This window comes from Rattus norvegicus, chromosome 5 (genome assembly GCF_036323735.1).
Source record: "Rattus norvegicus strain BN/NHsdMcwi chromosome 5, GRCr8, whole genome shotgun sequence".
Classification (NCBI taxonomy): Eukaryota; Metazoa; Chordata; class Mammalia; order Rodentia; family Muridae; genus Rattus; species Rattus norvegicus.
In genome coordinates, this window is record NC_086023.1 from 63,201,316 (window position 1) to 63,222,161 (window position 20,846).

Consider the following 20,846-nt stretch of genomic DNA (forward strand, 5'->3'; position numbering starts at 1 on the left):
AGATAAGTAGATCTCCGTGAAATCAAGTTGAGTCTGGTCTACAGAGTGAGTTCTAGGCCAGCCAAGGTTGCATACCAAGAGCCTGTCTCAAAACTTAAAAGAAAAAAAAAAAAGTCCTAACACTGAAGAAACATTCATATGGAGAAACCTACCTAAGGAGACACGGGATCAGGCATCATTATTGGAAACCTCTGATTTCTGACAATTAACATTGTCAGCAATTAAACTGCTGTCTTCACATCCACTGCAGATGCCCTGATGTTAAGGCCAATCCAACTAGCCCAGTGATTCCTGAGCTAGTGGCCTTTCTTGTGCTCTAATGTATTAACTACTCTGCCTTGCAGTTATGTATCTGCCCACAAAGTAAACTTCCTAAAGCCAATGCTGAGTCTTAATGGAATCTGGCAAGAGATTGCAAGACTACACGCCACATGTTGTCAATATTCTAATTGATAAGTAAATATCTCACTGAAGTAATTCCATTTTTTCAGCAGGCAAGCTCCTAAAGAGAAATAGGGCATAAAAACTAAGGGAAGGGGGAGGGGAGACAGGAAAATAAACCCACCAACAACAAAATACTTCAAAACTTTTTATAAAGATTGTTTTACGGGCTGGAGAGATGGCTTAGCTGTTAAGAGCACTGACTGCTCTTCCAGAGATCCTAAGTTCAAATCCCAGCAACCACATGTGGCTCGCAACCATCTGTAATGGGATCTGATGCCCTCTTCTGGTGTGTCTGAAGACAGCTACAGTGTACTTGTAAATAATAAATAAATCTTATAAAAACTTGTTTTGCTCACTCTCTTCCCTACAAATATTTTTTCCACTAAAATTAAGTGAAAGAAATGTAATGGCTGAATAAAACAGCCTGGAGCATCTACAAGCAGGCCAAGATTGGATCAACTACAAAACAATCCATATATACAGTTTCACCCAGAAATGTGCACAGAAAAGTGTAATTAGCAGCAACTTTCAATTAGAGCTTCTAAAAACCAGAAGGGGGCAGCAAAGACCCATCCAAATCCAGGCCCACTCAAAGTCTTAGCAGTCAGGGACCTACTATGCTTTGGCTGTTCCAATTGTGCACTGAGAGACTACAGAGGTGGTATAATGAAAAAAAATATGGCAGTGGAGCTGAGACAGGGGTGAAAGAAAACCTTGACTGAGAAGCTGTATTAGCCTGGGGGAAAAAAGACCAAATCTGCATATCCTGGACCAACAGGACAGAAAAACAGAGACTGACAGCATATGAGACACAAAGAGCCAAGAGCACAAGCACGAATGGTGCAGCATAATCCTCTCAGGGACAGTATGTGTGGGCAGGAATTGACCCTGAAGCAGACCTTACATGATCTGCCTGTCCTTTTAAAATGTCTTTTTGTGTGTATCTGTGTGCATTCACTATATATGAGAGCACAGCACCCATGTTGGGTAATGTGGTCTTTTGTTTTTGCGGTTGCCTATGTCAGGAAGATGGGTCCAAAAGCTTCTAGGGGTTCTCTTGTCTCCTTTCCTTTCCCCATTAGAGCACAGAGGTTACAGATATACAACTATATACACAGGAAGAAACTAACGACAGATGTGTTAAATTTTAATTTTAGTGTTCCACTATTGTAAACATGAAAAGTTGATTTCTTTAAAATTCACTATGAATATGTTTTTGTTTTAATCCCAGGTATCTATGATTTGTCTCATGTACTAGGAGGGGTGTGATTTTTGCCCAGCTGCAGACAGTTTACCTTTGGAATTCTGGGAACTTTTCAGAGGGTATAAGTGCCAGAACCCCAAGAGGGGCCCTGGCTACTCTGAGGAGGAGGCTGCTGGTTCCCACCGCTGCAGTAAGAGACTATGACTGGAGCTTCTGCAAGGACCTTGGACAGCAGTAAGCAGACTAAAGAGGTCTACACCCCCAACCCCTGTAATCTTTCTCCCCTACCTAGTATGGTGTTGGAAGGGATTAGGGTGGAGGAAGGGTTGGAAGGGTAATATACGTAAGAACCCAATAAAGTAGCACAAACAAATACATCCATAAAGACAGCGTGAGAAGTCTTGTATAATGTGTAGTTTGGCATACATTTGAAAATATATCCATAAAAGCAAATTTGTAGCGATGGAGTTGCTGTTCAAAGAATATGTGTTTCACAGTTTTTCTAGATATACTCTGTATTGCCTCCTAAAAGACTGCACATTTTTATTTTTTTTTTACTGCAACCAAGAGTAAATGCACAGCATTTAGTGTGTATTCTGTAGTAGAAAATGGCAGTGTTCATTTAAGGGTACTCTTATGCAAAGAAAGGATAACCCCAGGGACTGCAGCAAGCCAAGCCTGAGCCTGAGGTCAAGGAGAAAAGCCCTGAAGCTGAATTCAGCCCAGTTTACTTTTCAAACAGTCAAATTTCATACCCAAATTATAAGTTCTCTTCGTTATAATGTCCATCTGTTAAATCCCAGTGGCTTTACTGTGGTTTATATGAACTGCAGTAACCTAGGGACTGGGTCCACACTTAAGCTAAAAGGACTCAGGGAACCAATGTAAACAGCAACTTGCTGTAAAAGCTAGTAAGCAAAAGACCCCAGGTTACAGGACCTGCTGGAAAGATAATCCAGACACTCAGGACAGAGATCCAGAAATACCTGAGGAGGAGACACTGATGAAACTAGCCAGAAGCAGCCAGACATTAAGGAAAAATGTAATCAAAGTCAGTAAAATAGGGAGTGAAATGAATTTACTTACAAGCATGCTTGTCTAAGTAAAAATCAAGGGGCTGGAAAGATAGCTCAGTGGTTAAGAGCACTGACAGCTCTTCCTGGAGGTCCTGAGTTCAATTCCCAGCAACGACATACATGGTGGCTCACAACCATCTGTGATGGGATCTGATGTTCTCTTCTGGTGTGCATGAAAACAGCAACAGTGTACTCACATAAAATAAATAAAATCTTTTTTAAAAAAAATCAAGGAGCAGAGAGCAGCATGGACAGTAGCTCCTCGGTTTTAGGGATGACCATGGAAAAAAGTAATCACTGAATGAAGTGCATGGAAATGAGCTCCTTGGAAGGTTCTGGATACAAGACTATTGCATGCTCTTGGTCGACTGGCCCACAGCAACACCTTGTTACTGCACTGTGTCTGAGAAGAAACAAGCTTTCCCTAGGGAATCTTAGTGCACCTCATGTATCTGCATAATCACAACTAGTCCAGCTGACACACACTGCGACAGAGAATCCTAGTATCATACACACAGGAAATGTAACTTAACTCGCTCATCAACTGACAGTGGCTCCTGCTACTGATACATTTTTATAATGCAGCCAACCCTGAGTGACTGTATAGACATCTGTGATGTTCAGTACACAGTCACAAAGCCTGCTGCCTCCTGTCTATGCCACACTCTACAGACCTTTCCAGGTTTCATCTCAAGAAATGTTGCCTAAGCAGAATTCTAATTACACACAAATCGAAACCTTAAATAAAAATGCTTAAAAGAGTACAATTTTTAATAGGGTAAATAAAAATATTTTTAAAATCTGTCCCCCTGTTTTAGCTAATGTTTTTGTTTTTCTCAACAATTTTTATTTTGATGAAAAGACTCATGTGTTCTGGCTAGTTTTATAGCACGAGCTAGAATCATTTTGGAAGAAGGAACCTCAGTTGACAAAATGCACCACCAGACTGACCTCTAGGCAAGCCTGTTGTACATTCCCCTTGCTTTTTTAAGGATGTGAGAGGCCCAGCTCCTTGTGGACTATAACAGCCCTGGGCTGGTGGTCTTGGGTGCTATAAGAAAGCAGACTGAACAAGCCAGGAGAAGCAAGCCAGTAGGCATTTACTCTCTGGGTTCTGCTTCAGTTCCTGTCTCCAGGGGGTTGGGGATTTAGCTCAGTGGTAGAGCGCTTGCCTAGCAAGAGCAAGGCCCTGGGTTCGGTCCCCAGCTCCAGGGAAAAAACAAAACAAAACAAAATAAAACAAAACATTCAGTTCCTGTCTCCAATTCTGTCTTGAGTCCCTTGCTCTGACTTGGATGGTGGACTGCAGACTGTAAGGTAAATCCTTTCTAGGAGGAGAGAAGGACACAGCTGGGACGGATTATATGAGAGAAGAATAAATTTTAAAAGAGAGAAATTTATAGAACAGACTGAGAAATAATTCTCAGTTCCCGAGGCTTGTTAGATACACAAAAAGATCCTCTATAACAAAACAAAATCCTTTCCTCCCCAAATTGTTTTTGTTTATGATGTTTTATCATAGCAAGAGAAATCCTAAATGACTATTTCTTCCAATTTCTTGTCCCGACATCCTTATAAATGTCATGTAACAAACAATAGTTTAAAGACTGACAAAAATGCCAACAACAATCTTAAGATATCTATCGATATCTTACTTCCAATACCTCAGCTATTTTACAGTAAAACTAGGTGAGAATCCATGTTTAAAAAAAATAAAAACCCACTTGCATGATGTCAAATATCAAATAAATTTCATATAAATTCCATGTAGGCCAAAAAAGATTATGTAAAACCAACAGAACATTAAGTTGCCAAATCTGACAAGCGGGGTTTGAGTCTAAGGATTCACATTGTAGAAGGAGAGAACTAACTCCTGAAAACTGATCTCTGATCTCCACATGTGCACCAAAGCACATATATCTCTATTGGAAAAATAATCAACTTGGTAAGATTTAGAATCACTTGAGAGATGAGTTTCTGGACATACCTGTAGGGAATTATCTTATTAGAATAATGGAGGTAAAAGATCAACCCACTGTGGGTGGCACTATTCCCTTGGTTGCATAAAAGTAAAAAATTAGTTGAGCAAGTCATTCATCTGTCATTGTTTCTTGACTATGAATACAATATGACCAGCTGTTATGTTCCTGCAGCTGTGACCTCTCCACCATGATCTACTCCCACTGTGGAACAAAGTATCCTTTTTCCCTTGAGTTGTCTTGTCAAGGGATTCTGCCACAGTGACAGAAAGAGCAGGAAAACGTTCAGCATTGTTCATTACTGGCAATACAATAAAGTTAATTATGCTACTTCTCAATCACTAGAATGACTAGAACTTAAAACATAATCTGAGTTGGGCAGTGGTAGCATGTACCTTTAATGCCACCACTTGGGAGGCAGTGGCAGAATATCTCTTAGTTCAGGTCAGCTTGGGTGTGTGTGTGTGTGTGTGTGTGTGTGTGTGTGTGTGTGTGTGAAAATAAACCATAAAGAAATTTATTTTAAAACAATTCTTTTGTATACATATACAACCTGGTTTTAAACATGAATTTCAGGTCAGCCAAGGCTACACAGAAAAACCTTGTCTCAAAAACAGGCAAAAAAAACAAAACGATACTCTAAACATGTGGCATGGAAGTAGGAAAATGTGACTGCTCATACACTCATGATGGGAATATAAAGGGTATAGATAGCCCTTTGGAAAAGTGTTAGTTCCTGAAAATATTAAAAATCTATCATGTGGGGGCTGGGGATTTAGCTCAGTGGTAGAGCGCTTACCTAGGAAGCGCAAGGCCCTGGGTTCGGTCCCCAGCTCCGAAAAAAAAAAAATCTATCATGTGACCAAGAAACAAATACATGCAAATGTTCACAGTATCATTATCATATTACAATATTGAAACAATCCTAATGTCTACCAACTGATGAGCAAATAAAGTGTTCTAGCTGTGCAAGAAAATATTATTCACCCATTAAACGACATAAAGTACTCATCTATGCTGTAGTGTAAACCTTGAAAGGATCGCACAGTGAGAAAAGCCAGACACAAAAGGTTGCATACTATATAAAATCTATGTATTACTGAAAGAGGGTCAGGTAGACTATTAGCCTAGTATTCACAAAAACCTGGGTTCTACCCATAGGACCTCAGAAGATAAAACATCTCCTTGCAGTTGTTAGTAACTAAGGAAATGAAGGATAGGTGACTGCTACAGATCATGGATTTGGGTTCTGTGATGGTTTGTCTATGCCTGGCCCAGGTAATGGCACTATTAGACGGTATGGCTCTGCTGGAGTAGGTGTGTCACTGTGGGTGTGGGTTATAAGACCCTCATCCTAGCTGCCTGGAAGTGAGTATTCTGCTAGCAGCCTTCAGATGGAGATGCAGAACTCTCAGCTTCTCCTGAACAATGCCTTCCTGGATACTGCCATGCTTCAGCCTTGATGATGGCAGACTGAACCTCTGAACCTGTAAGCCAGCCCCAATTAAATGTTGTTCTTTGTAAGAGTTGCCTTGGTCATGGTTTCTTTTCACAGCAGTAAAACCCTAACTAAGACAAGTTTGTCTGTTGATGGATGGGGGTGAGAGGTGTGGGGTAGATTTTGAGGATGTTCTAAAATCAGATGGTGAGGATCTAGTTGTACATGTTTTTGAAAATCCTAAAAAACAGGCCAGCTGGATGACTACATGGATAAAGGACTCACCACCAAGCCTGACAACTTCAGTTTGATTCTTGGGCCCACATGGTAAAAGGAGATAGCTTAGACCTGAAAGCTGTCATCTGACCTTCATCATGGTATGTGTATACACACACACACACACACACACACACACACACACACACACACACTGTAAAGCGCTATGTTTTATGCCAGATGAATTACCTCTCAATAAAGTTGTGGCTAAAATTTTAACATGTTAAATAAACATTATAGGTACTAATATATCAGCTTGCGAGTTGTATTACTCAAATTCTTTATCTCAATTTCCCCCCTTCAACTATGGGCATCTCCTGAGGTGGTCACTAATGAGCCACTGCTCTTGTGGAATCCCCTCTCACTGGAGCACACTGGAAACCTGTGGCTGATGTCTAGCTAGAAGAACATGGCAAAAATGAGGTGATGTCATTCCTGCAATCATGTTAAATTACACAACACTCCATCTGAGCTGTCTAGAGGAGGTCTTCGGGTCTTTCTTAGCAGAGAGGCATGCTGTGATCACATGACAGCATGTGGGTAGCCCCCTAGAACCTATTGCTGGTTTGATGTAAGAGGTCAGATACTCAGTCACAAGCTGAGAGAAATGATGTGCACACTTCACATATTAGATGCTGGCACAAGTCTCAATTTGTGACCTGTGCTTCTGAACACCCAGCTATACACTAGGTTGCCCACGATCCACTCCCTGGTTTGATAAATTTACTTAACTGGATTACAGAACTCAGAGAAACACATGCTTAGCTTCGAATCAAAAAGAATAGAGACAAAGAGATGACAGGCTGAGACTGAGGAAAGGGACACAGAGCTTCCCTACCCTCTGGGTGAATGCTCTACAAAAGTGTTCTATTTGGAAGTACTCCAAGCCTGGCCACTGGTTTCTCTCAGGGATATCACTGTGGGAGAATGACAAAAGCATGGGCGACCATTCCCTAACGTTATTAAGTCTCGGCCTGGTTGCTCAGATCTCGGGTAGTCTTAACTTGTACAGCAGCAATGCCGTAGTCAGTGAGGTATACTGAAGAGCTACTGCTGGTTGAAAACTTTCTCCAAATTCTTACGCATGCCCTTCCTCGTGGTTTTGGAGAATGAAGGCCCTTGTATCACATAAAGTAGGTCAAAAATTTCCTTTATGGCCAGCTCGAAGGCAGAAACAAAATTAGAATTTTCTATGACATGCCTTGGGGGGTTAGTTATGAGCCACTAACCATTAACAGAAAATATGTGCCCTAATATCAAATATATTTTGGTTCATGGTCCTACATTAACTATGCTTTTGTACAGATTAATAATTTATATTAATCCTACTAAAAATGTCGCCTTTATTTGGGTAGCATGAGACACTCTTTAATTCTTACACTTGAGAGGCTGAGGGAGAATTCTAAGAAATTGACCACCAACCGAAGTCACATGAGATTCTGTCCAAAAAAGGGGCCTTTCACGTTCTTTGTGCTCACACCCACATGCTATCTTAGCTTATCGTCCCGAGCCACAGGCTCATGCAGCACAGGCTGTCCTCGCAGTCCCCAGTCCCCTGCCTTAGCTTCCCGAGTGCAGGGCATCACACCCGGCACACATGCCTTCTCCTTGCTTATCTGGAATGATCAATTTTTGTGCCATTTTGTTGTATGTCTATTTCTTGTAGAAAACACAGGGCTGAGAATCTGCTCTTTAACAAAGTCTACTACCTAATAAACCACCCTGGGCTCACATCTTCTATAACAGCCAGCTCTGCACTGTCATTCTACTTGTTTGCCTTCATTCATATCCCACACTTTAGACGTTACTTAAAGTCTCACGGATGAGTGAGGCTTTCTGGCACCGTCTGCTTTCCTCTTTTGACTTAAAATTACACATTTTATTTCTACAATTTTTATTTAGCAGCTCTATACTAAAAATCTAAATAAATCACTTTTAAAAAACTTTGGGTGGGGCTGGGGATTTAGCTCAGTGGTAGAGCGCTTACCTAGGAAGCACAAGGCCCTGGGTTCAGTCCCCAGCTCCGAGAAAAAAAAAAAAAAAAAAAAAGAACCAAAACTTTAGGGATGAGTGTGTCTGGGTCAGTGTGAGTGATTGGGCTGTGTGTGTGCGTGCGTGTGTAAGTAGGTGAGTATGTGAGTGACTTGGATGCGTGTGTGCATGAGTGTGTGTGAGTCACTGTGTGTGGGTCTGAGTGATTGGGCTCTGTGTATGAGTGAGTGTGTGTATGTGTGTAAGTGGGTGCATATGAGGGGCTAGGGTTGAGGAACACATGCAGAACCCTGAGAACCCTGGGGATTTGGGTCTCAGTTTACTTTGCTCTGAGGGGGTGGGGGGTTCTCTTTCCTGCCACGTCATCTCATGTGGTATGGATCCTCCCATGGGGATGCTGGATTCAGCTGTGGCAGGGATACAGATATGCACCACCATAGTAGCCATTTTATACCAGTTCTTGGAATTCCAGCTCAGTTTCTCAGAAGTACTTACTTTCCCCTATCGAGCCATTGACGTACTCAAAAATTTCAGAGGGGCTGGCAACAAACTTGCTTAATTGGTAAAGATGCCTGGTGCACACCCACACATGCAGACGTACACACTCTAAATACAAGGTAAACAACATGTAGATTAACTATGTCCGAGAAGGAAGTCTGTGAAATATTCTAAAATCTGAATCATTTCCAGTCTAATCACTTCAGACAAGGTATCTACCCTACTCCTAACTGCTTTTTAAAATGGATAAACACTGCTTCAATTTTTCAAATTGATTTTTAAGCTAATGAAACTTTATATAATCAAGGGACTTCAAGATTCATGAACAACACACATGTCCCTAAGAGGCTGCCTTCATACAATTTTGGGGGTTGTTGAAATGGTTCCTTAGCTAGCACTCTCCTGACTGTTAGTGGGTTGACAGCCCAGGTACCCTCAGCTCCTGCCTGCCCTCCATTTAGAACTGCTACACCTAGCGAGAACCTCAGATACTATCCAACACAGGTAGTTTTTCTCACTACCAACCTGTGACTGCCTTAATAAAGGCATTCCTAAGCTGTATTAATTAGCAACAAAACTGCTACCTGCCAAGATGATGCAGAGAGAGGAGAGAGTCCTGGGTGAGTGTGTAAGGAGGAATGATGACATTCTGAGTGAATCCAGATGGAATGCTAGTGTGTGTGCCACATCGAGGACTCCAAAGCCTCAGAACCATGGGAATGGCAGTCTCCCCAGCTGAGGCTCAGGGGATGGCAAAGGCTTCCTCTGGTCCAAGTGCGTGTATTTAGGAATGACCCACCAGTGAGTGGAAAGCATCAGCTGCAGCCTCCTCCCCATCGATGACCGATGACCGAAACCTGAGACTGCAGTGGCCTCCAACTGAGGTTAGCTAACCCTCCCATGTTGTACTAAAGTCCCTGGTTGTTAGAGCATTAACTGGTGTCTTACATGCTCACGCAGTGCCAACCAGATCTGTCTCTGTCTCTGTCTCTGTCTCTGTCTCTGTCTCTGTCTCTGTCTCTGTCTCTCTCTCTCTCTCTCTCTCTCTCTGTGTGTGTGTGTGTGTGTGTGTGTGTGTGTGTGTGTGTCCCTTCGTCATTTTTTGGCCACCCCAGTCAGGACTCAGTGAGTGGTGCTCAGAGTGGACTCTGGAGTGTGTGGGATTTGCACTGGTCAGACCAAGGAATCTCCCTGGAGAATAAGGTGAAGTACCACAGGTGAGAGTGAAGGGAAGTGGGTGCAACTCTAAGCTTTGGGTACAAAATATGGGCAGTCTTTAAGGCAGTTCTATGTTGGTGCCTCATGGGAAGATTGAAGACCTGTGGAGGGGGAAATGACAGCACAGCAGGACACAAGCCCTTGGCTCCCAGAAGGGATGGTAAGTATGGATCCTGATGACTAAGGAAATACTAAACCCTACAAATCTATTACTGTCCTAGCTCAAGAGTCCTTATTACAGACAGACAGACAGGCAGATAGACAGATTAGACAGACAGACACATACATACATACATACATACAGACAGACAGACAGACAGACAGACACACACACACACACACACACACACACACACACACACACACACACACACTCTTCTGCCAAACCACTGCAAACCTGGCACCAGAACGAACCTGGCACCGGAACAATTGGTTCCACAGACCTGTTTTCTAATGTGTTAGACAAATAAAGCTTTTTGAAAAATGGAAGTGGCAGAAGCTGACAAAGCCCAGTAAGGAACTGAACACACAGCAATGAGAAAACTGAGCTGCATGGGAGACAGGCTCACAGCTGTCCACCACGCACTAAGTTCACTTAGTCTATCTGTCTTTCAAAGGGGGTGGAGAGTGACAAGGGGAGAGAAGAAAATGGGAAAAATTCAAGCTATTGGTAGCTAAAATGGAATATATAAACCAGTTCATTTAATGAGTTCACACATCATACTGTTTTGAATAAACATAAGAATAGCTACATTTAAGTACTTTTGAGAACAAGGTGTTCACAAAGTAAGAAAAAAATAGCTAAGAAATATCTCAAAAATTTCCCAATTTGCAATTAGGAAAATGCAAGTAAGTGGGAACAACTCTAAGACTTCATCTCACCAGACTCTGAATGGCAAAGACAACAAGTGACACTGAGAGGGAGTGTGGGAGAAGGAGGGACCCCATGCACAAACTCCTCAGCTGCCCTGGAAGTCAGGGTGGAGAGCTCTCATAGAGTCAAAATAAATGTGCTGCGTGACAGACTATACCAGCTAACCACTCCTTGACAACGTCAGGGACTCAACATTCAACTGTGAGACACTGCTCAGCCATGCCACTGCTGCTCTGCTCACAACAGCTCGGAAATGGGAACCACCCGAAGTTCTTCAGTCCACAGACAGGTAAGAAAATGTGCACACACACTGGGGCCATTCCTCTGACTCTGCAGGGAAATGGACAGGACTGGAAAAGCTGACACTGAGGGAGGCGAGCCAGACCCAGAACAATGAACACTGAATGGTCTTTCATCTGAGACTCCTAGCTCCACATCATCAGCTGTGAGAACACATCCGGGACAACTGCAGAAACCCGGGAAGTGAGAGGAGACCACTGCCCAGGAAGGTGTGAGTGGAGCAACAGACAGGGGCATAGCAAGGTACAAGTAATCTATCTGATCAGGGAAATGGAAAAATAAAGGGGGCCTAATGAGAGAGGGCAAAGGAAGATGGGGGGGGGATAAAATAGCAGTAAGGATGTTTTAAAAAGTCATAAAGACTCATACTATTAACCTTAAAAAGCTATAATATACAGTTTGTATAAATATACATATGTAATTTAAGTGAAATGTTCTCATCTAGGCTGACGATGCTCCCTCTAAGAGCAAAAACCACTTAATAAAACCCCAACCCTGAGGCATGAGAAGCCCTCTTGAGTTCTGGGCAAGGTTGTCCCAGAGACTCTCCAAACATTACAAACCATTGCTATTGCTTCTGTCTGCCGTGGGTTCCCCATCTGGGGTGAGTACGCAGATGTGTGTTTCATCTCCCCAGGCAGTTTTGTCATATAACAGTGGGGTCTGAGTCCCTGTCTCCTCAAACATGTAAGGTGAGAGCAGCTGGATGAGATGGAATGAGAAAAGATGAGGCCAAACAAGGCCAGCAGATGGCAGGAGCTAAGGGCACTTGCCAGCCAAGCCTGAGCCCTGCACCTCATGAAAGGTAGAAGAGCACCAACTCCCCAGAGCTGTCCTGACCTCCACACACTTCCCCCAATAAAAGTGAATTGAAAGATGAGAATAATGCAATACCAAAATAAAATAGTAAAAGCTACCATCTGTATCCTCCACCTCTGATGGACCCCACTCCACTCACCATAATCAATGTTTTTTAATTGAAACAGGATCCCACTATGTAGCCCTGGCTGGCCTGAAACTTGCTATGTTAACCAGGCTGGCCTGGAACCTGCCTGTCTATACCTCCTAATGCTGGGATTAAAGGCTGTGTCATGACATTTAGTCCTGCCTTTTCTCTTATCTAGTTATTACTATATCTTACTCTAACACACTATATAATTGACATTTATATTTGTTTACCTGTTTTGCCTAGTTATACTGTAAAATCATGAAAAAACAGGAAATTGTATCCATCTTGCATCCTGATATATTCCCTATTGGTAGACACATAGCTACAATCAAATACTATTTGCTGGTTCAACTCAATAGAATAAGTTACAAGTGCATAGTCAAGAAAATTCTTTTGCGGGGGTAGGATTGGAACACCCTTATAGAAGAAGGGGAGGGGAAGGGAATGGGGGCTTATGGACGGGAAACCGGGAAAGGGAATAACTTGTGAAATGTAAATAAAAAAAATCTAATAAAAAAAGAAAGAAAGAAAATCCTCTCATTCTGCTCTGAGAAACAGTGTACACACAGCAGGCAGGGAATATGGGATAACAGTCCAGATGCCCTTTGGTATGCTGACGAAACATAATTCTATCCTCCCCTCCCTATATGGTAGGGGGTGTTCTAATTGTTTAAAGCACAAAAAAAAAAAGTCATTAAGAATTGAAAAATGAGAACTCCTTTGAGGGAGATGGAAAATAAGTGAGAAAGAATCTCATCCCCAGACTCTATGGCCAGGCAACTCATCCTGGTTTCTGTAAACCAGGCGAGGCAGGAGCAGAAACGGAACCTCAAGCAGCTCCCTGCGATTGCTGACAATGTGATGTTGCATCTTCGGCATCCATCTGCCTCATTTTCACACGCTTGTTTCTAAACTGTGGCATATTAGATCTTAGGAAGTCGCTTTCCATGTTCTCCCTATGAAAATTAAAAATGAAGCCCATGCCTCTGGGTGACTCTAACATGAAAAGACTCTGGAAAGCTACAAGGCCAACAGACAGAACAATTACAATGCAACGTTTGGAAAGTCTCAGCGATGAACTAACTTCTCATCTCCAACAGAAGAGAGGTTCTTGATCAAAGTAAGGAAAAAGAAGGCATGGGTTGATCTGACAGCTGTCACTCATGGAAGGAGTGAAAAACTAAGTTTAATTTCATCCAGATCAGAGCCACATATTCAAAACACATCCAGACCTAGGGAATCTACTGGAAGGGAACACTAGAAAGAACCCCAAGGCAAGTTTCTCAGGTTTTCCCCCTTTATTTTTGATATTAAAAAGGTCTTACACAGCCCAGATTGATTAAAACTTGCTATGAAGTAGTAGAGAAGCCCTTGAGTCCTCCTGTTGCTACCTCCTAAACACTAGGATTACAGAGAACTACCATGCCAAGCTAAAAGCAGGTTTTGTTAGAGATGAAAAGAACACAAGCAAAAACAACACAATGGCCAGGCATGGTGGCTCACTCTTTTAACCTTAGAATTTGGGAAGCAGGGGCCGGCTGGTGTCTGAGTTCAAGGCCACGCCTGGTCTTATACAGCAAGTTCCATGCTATGGCTGCATAGTGAGACGGTGCCTAAAACGAAAACAAAAACCAACCCACAACGAAACAAATCCACCATTAATTTGGACACGATTTAAGAATGAAACAACTGGACTGGAGAGAGGGCTCAGTGGATTAAGAACACTGACTGCTCTTCCAGAGGTCCTGAGTTCAAATCCCAGCAACCATATGGTGGCTCACAACCATCTGTAATGGAATCTGATGCCCTCTTCTGGTGTGTCTGAGGACAGCTACTATACACACACACACACACACACACACACACACACACACACACACACACACACACATATACATATATATATATAATAAATCTTAAAAAAATAGAAACAACTCAGGCCCAAAGTACATGTACATGTACACATGTACACACGTGTATACACACACACACACTCCATCACATTTATAAAAAGAAAATGATGACAGTACAATAACCAAACCGTAAGAGTGAAACAAATATATGGAGCGTCGGGGTTATTCCCAACTAGAAACACATGAATTGCTTGACTGCTGAGAGAACACATGTTCATATGTAAAGATAAGTCTTACGTCCAGACTGTGCAGAGAAAGAGGAAGGACAGAGATACAAACGGGGACTTAGGCAGAAGCCTAGGTCACCTCTTCTGAGCCTGAGCTGCAGGTTTCTGGAGCAGTCCAACAGAAACCAGTTAAGACACCCTGCCTTGTATTATGCACATCAACATTATACCCTCAAGTCACCCAGTGGCTTGGTCCAGAGTTACACAGGTGATTCCAGCAGTACAGTAAGGGTGGCATGCATTTTCACGGTGGCAGACATCAACAAGGACCTCACCTTGTCACTGTCATCATGACAAATGTGGTCGTGATGGATGGACTGGCACTGAAAAGAAGCACCAACACTACCTACGAGAAAAAGGAAGGAGAGTTAAGCAGCAGTAATCCCTTGCAGCAAACCGCTTCCACAATTAAAGAGACTCACGTAACGTCCATTCTCCCATCTAATCCTCAGACACGCTCCTGAAGCAGTAGCAAGATTATTTGTGGATTTTCAAAAGTTACATGTGCACGCACACGCATGCATGGGGGTCAGAAAACAATCTACAGGAACTGGTTCTCCTTCTAACGTGTGACACCTAGGGACAGCTCAGGCTGTCAGGCAATCTGTGGGTCCTAATCGGACCTCTCCACACACGAAAAACAGACAGATTCACAGCCAGCAGCAAACAGTGCAAGGGCACATTTGAAACTGAAGGCTGGTTATTCAGACCTGACTCACCTCTCTGAGGCACAGCAAATAGCCTACTTTCCAAGTAAGACCCCCTAAGTAAACACATCCTCCAGGAAGGCAAGGTCTCACTAACAAAGAATAATTCCATTCCTGCTCAGGGTACACATACTCTGAGGCTGACCCTATAAATTCAACATAAAATACAGTTCACCCGGGTTTGATGGTGCATGCACTTTGGAGGCTGAAGCAGGAAGATCAAGAGTTCAAAGACAAAGGACTGTCTTTGAGACAGTAAGTTCCTTTTAAAAATCTACATCGAATAAGACTGCAAGTATTGTTAGGCATGGTGGCAGACACCTTTAATCCCAGCAACAGAGGCAGAGGCAGACAGCTCTGTGCATTTGAGGCCAGTTTGGTCTACAGAGTGGGTTCCAGACCAGCTGAGTTATCTCATCAGGTCCTGTCTCAAAACCAAACCAAACCATAAAGACATCAAATATTTTTATTACTTTAAACACAACATAAATGGAACAAATCATTGCTGTGGGGTTTATTTGGGACAGTCTTTCTCTGTGTGATTCCAAAGCTCACCCTCTCTGCCTCCAGACTGAGCTGACTATAGGCGTGTACCATTATGCAAGTTCTAATCACCTGAGTTTTCCTACAGTGTTTGGTTCCTATTTCACACCACACACAAAATGATAATTAAAAGTTCCATATAATTAAAATAAAAATAAAGCCAGATGTGGTGGCACAGCCTTTAATCCCAGCATTAATAGCTCCTGGTGAGACTCTATCTAAGGGGGGAGGAGGGGGAAGGGAAAAGGAAAGAGGAAAAAAGAAACAAATTTTAGGGAGAAACTGTAGAGTTTTTGTTGTTGGTTTTAATATATAATCCCAAAGAAGAAAAAAAATGTAAAGGCAAGAAGATTACCACAAGTATGAGTTCAATCTTGTCTAAACATGGAATTCTGGGAGTTGGGGGGTATAGTGTGTGTGGGTGTGTGGGTGTGGGTGTGTGCACGCACATCGCACATGCATACATGTGCATGGGTGTGGGGGTGTGCTCCACTATAGCTGGTATAAACACAAAGCCATAAATAAAAAATAGGCTTATATAAAGTGACTATGGTAGTACATGCCTATAGCCCTAGCACTTAGGAAGTAGGGGCAAGATTAGGAGTTCAAGGCCAGATTACGCTATATGAGGACCCTGCCTCAAAAGGAGGGGTTGGCACATATTCTCTCATTGACTAAAGAATAACAAAAGCCATTTTCCTTAACTTTAGGAATATGACTTTCGGAAAAACCATTAAGCAGACCCAGAAGGCATGCCAACTATACTTGCCAACTATTTTTCTGACAGAAATTTACCTAAGTAATAAATTGTATTAGGAGAGAAATACAGTAAATACTAGGCAGCCACAACTCTGAGCTTGCCTCCCCTAATCCTCCTGGTGGAAGATCCTGCTTTGGTATTCGTCCCAGTGCTGGGGACTGAACCAAGGGCCTAACGCATACAGGCAAGTCTTCTGTCACCGAGCTGTATCCTAGCTAGACTGTCCCTAGACTTTTGAAAACTACATTTCTTCGTTATATAGTCATCTTGTTCATTTATTAAAAAATAATTTCTACAAACTCAAACTGTGAGAGGCAAGAATGCTCAGTAGGTAGCATGCTTGTTGTACAAGCCTGAATTCCCAGAACATACGTAGAAGCTGGGCAGAGTAGCAGCACAGGTATCTGGGATTCATTCCACTGTGGCACTTCGAGGAGAGGGGCAGAGAGAAGAATCTCCAGAAGCTTGTGGGTCAGCTAGCCTGGCTTATAAAGGTAGAGAGACGCTGTCTCAAACCAGGAGGAAAGGTAAAGACAGACACCCAGGCGCTCTTCTCTTGCTTTCAGACACATGCCCAACATCACCCCCATACACACACGAATTAACATGAGAGACAATTTTTTTTTCTTTTTTTTTCGGAGCTGGGGACCGAACCCAGGGCCACTGAGCTAAATCCCCAACCCCGAGACAAAATTATTATTTTTTTTTTTTTGGTTCTTTTTTTCGGAGCTGGGGACCGAACCCAGGGCCTTGCGCTTCCTAGGTAAGCGCTCTACCACTGAGCTAAATCCCCAGCCCCGACAAAATTATTTTTAAAAAGTACTTTTAAACTACAAAAAGCAAAAATACCTTAACAGATTTACCCGCTAACTTTTCAGATGCACAAGAGCTTCCTAATCTACACAGTGCAGCAATCACTCCACTTGTTTTATATGCTATTGGTTATACATTTAGAAGACAGCATTGTATAAAACAGTTGGGTGTGGTGGCTTACACCTTTAATCCCAGTACTTCTGAGACAGAATCAGACAGAGCTCCTTGACTTCAAGACCAACATGGTCTATACATTAAGCTCCAGGGCAGCCAGACTACACAGTGAGATGCTACCTCAAAAGTAAAATAAAATAAGAAAACAATCTTACTTGTAAGAATAAAAATAAGTAAAATTGGGCTGGTGAGGTAGTTCAGTAGTAAAGATACTTGCTGTCTGAAAATCTTGAGTCAGGCACCCACACAATGGAAGGAGAGGAAGGACTCCAGCAAGCTATCCTCTGACCCCACATGCACCAACACCCTCACACACCCCCACACACCAGATAAATAAATGTAGATAGATGCTATTAAGTCATATTCCTATAACTAGCTTCGTATTAACACAGCATGTTGGAGACTGTTGGGCTGGCAAAGGGAACTGTAAGAACTGACAGGAATACACGCCAAGTCTTTTCAAAAGAAAATCAAACAGACAACAGTTCACTCTCACATGAAGCTCATGTACTTGACCTATTTGTTCCCATTAGTCACCCAGCAGAAAGATCGAATGTGGCTGGAAGCTCCTTGTGGAGCACTGTGTATTGACTGTGGTTGGGGCCATAATGCAACCCTGGCTCCACCAGTCCTGGAGAAAATGAAAACCCCGTACCAGTGACCTAAGACATCTCCTCTAAAGGAGAATAGTAAGGTATATGGAACCAGGCCCAGGCAGCATCTGAACTGTAGTAGTCAGGAGGGTAAGACAGGAGTATGGAAGTTAGAGGTGGGGCTGGGCAGGTGGGACTGTAGGCAAAAGTCACTCAGGCATGAGGAGCTGAATTAAAATCCCCAGCACCCACATAAAACCAGATATGGAACACTAGCATCTGTAATCCCAGCACTCCCAGAAGCTCCTAGGCTAGCTGGCCTGATGTATCAGGAGGAAAAAGAAAGAGCCTATTTAAAGGTGGCAGGCAAGGACTGAACCTGAGATTGTACTATGAACTCCATAGACATCCATGCCTACAATCATAAACATACACACTGACACAAAGTTAAAGGCCAGCCTGGGCTACATAGCTTACAATATTAATATAAACAAGAATGAACAAACAAGTCGGATATGGGAATACATACATGCCTATGGTCCTAACTACTCCAAATGTTGAGGAAGAGGATCACTCGAGCCCAGAAGCTTGTGGCCACCCTGGCCAAGTTAGTAAGACCCTATCTCTGTAAAATGAAATGAAATTAGGGCTGAGGCTATAGCTAAGTGTTAAAGTATTTGCCTAGCATGTGTGAGGCCATGTTTTGGATCCACAGCACTGAAAAAAAACGAGCAAGCAAATAGACATTTACATGCAAAATAAGTAAAAACAAATCTGGACATGTCAAAAATACTAGGGCTAGAGAGATGGCTCAGCGGTTAAGAGCACCCGACTACTCTTCCAGAGGTCCTGAGTTCAATTCCCGGCAACCACATGGTGGCTCACAACCATCTGTAAAGAGCTCCGATGCCCTCTTCTGGTGTGTCTGAAGACAGTTACAGTGTACTTATATATAATAAATGAATAAATCTTTAAAAAAAATACTAACTCATTGCTGATGGATGAATAGTCCATGAGGGCCGGGAGAAGGCTCAGTGGGTAAATATCTGGGTAAAGATCTCGGTACACAAACAAAGATCCGAGTTCAGATCCAGCATCCACATAAAAGCATGCAAAGTAACACACATCCACGACCCTAGCACTGAGTAACAGAAACTGATGGACTCTGGGAGTCTGGGTAGCAGAAATGCTGAGCTCCTGGGCAAAGACTCTGTCTCAAAAAATGAAGTGGGTAGAGAATAATTAAGAAGATACCCAACATCGCTCTCTGGCCTCCAAACACTGGTATGGGCAACGAAACACACACACACACACACACACACACACACACATACACACACACACACACACACACTCTCTACTATTTGGCGAAAGCATGCACCATGTGGAGGCCACAGCAGGATTCCAGGCATCTTCCTCTATCACCCCCCACATTATTGCCTTAAATCTGGGTCTGTTGTTGAACCAGAAGTCAATTTCTGCTACTCTGGCTGCCACAAAAATCTCAGGAGCCATTTACCTCTGCCGCACCATGCTGGGGTTACAGACCCATGAAGCCATACCTGATTCTTTATATAGGTGCTAAGGATTCAAACATAGGCACTCATACCTATAGGGCAAGCATTCTTAACCCTCTCAGCAATCTTCCAAGTCCCTAAACACTAATTTTAAAAAGAATATTCTACAGAGGAGTCTACATGTTTCACATAATTATCAAAGGAGTCAAGGGCACAAAATCCCATTTAGCGATCAAAAGACATTATCCGTCATGTTCCTAGAGACTGCTGAGTGTAAAACCTAATGGTCAGTTAATTCTGAACACTGATCTTTCTTGACCTACTGGTAGTGTCCAGTTGATACAGCTCTCCTCATCAAAATGTTTTTCTTCATGTCGTCACAGTAAAAAAAGGTCATATGGCACCTCTCGCCAACCTTATGAGGAACTATCTAACTTTTTTCAAAATCACTGTATCATGTTACAATCCCAGCAAAACACAGAAGTATTTTCAGTTGTTCTTGGAGTAAAGCCCACTCTTGGGAGTCCTACCGAACTGCAGGCTAGGGAGTGCTGTGTAATCATAGGAAAACTCTATACATCCTATGCCTCTCTCACTGGAAAACTACAGTAATATCGTCAGCTTATATGGAAGTCATAGAGCACTCCAGAGAGTTCAGATTAAACAAATGAAAAGGGTAGTAACACATGCATGGTACATATAATACAACATACCTACAAAAGGTATGTTGCCTGTAACACAGGTTGTTAACCAAGTTTGCATGAGGTAAGAATTTAGCACTGTCTAGCACAGATGGTCAAACTGTTCCTCTGGGGTCTGGGGTGCCAGTGCTCATACCCGTGTACATGTAAACCATGTATGTGGCCTATTATCCCATTCCGCCTCTTCCCAATGAGACAGGGACTGTCATTAAACTTGGAGCCAGCACACATGAAGCTTTTTAATGGGAGATTTTTTTCCCCAAGGATTTGAAATTGGACCTTCATGTTTACATAGCAAGTGTTCCTACTCACTAAATCATCTCCCAGCCCCAAGTTGTTACCCCCGAATCAACAGAAAAGTTAACAGTACCAACCTCCTTTCTCTACATCTCCCAAAACTGTCACAGTTGTTGCAGGGAAACACTGGTATCAACAGAAGAAATGGTTGAACAGAATTCTATGTCTCCCTATGGACTATTTAGAGCTCTTCTGAAAACTACTCATGTGGAAAAACACCAAAATATACTAGTTACTTAAAAAAACAAAAATGCAAACTTCAAAAGAATCAGTATACTAACTTCTTATTTATAAAAACGATCAAACTGGGTTTGCTTTTAATCTTAGTACCTGGGAGGCAGAGGCAGGAGGAT

General features: G+C 42.6%; 1 protein-coding gene across 6 annotated transcripts in view; it reads right to left on the reverse strand.

Moving 5' to 3' along the window:
- Rnf38 (ring finger protein 38) overlaps positions 1-20,846 on the reverse strand; it is a 108,632-nt gene that overhangs the window by 46,809 nt on the left and 40,977 nt on the right. For 5 of the 6 annotated variants that reach the window (XM_039109235.2, NM_134467.2, XM_017593139.3 and 2 more), the window contains exon 2: positions 14,664-14,734. The exons of the other annotated variant lie outside the window; for it this stretch is intronic. In XM_039109235.2, the coding sequence (XP_038965163.1) occupies positions 14,664-14,734 (71 nt within the window). The remainder of the gene's footprint in view (positions 1-14,663; positions 14,735-20,846) is intronic. 6 annotated transcript variants of the gene reach the window in all.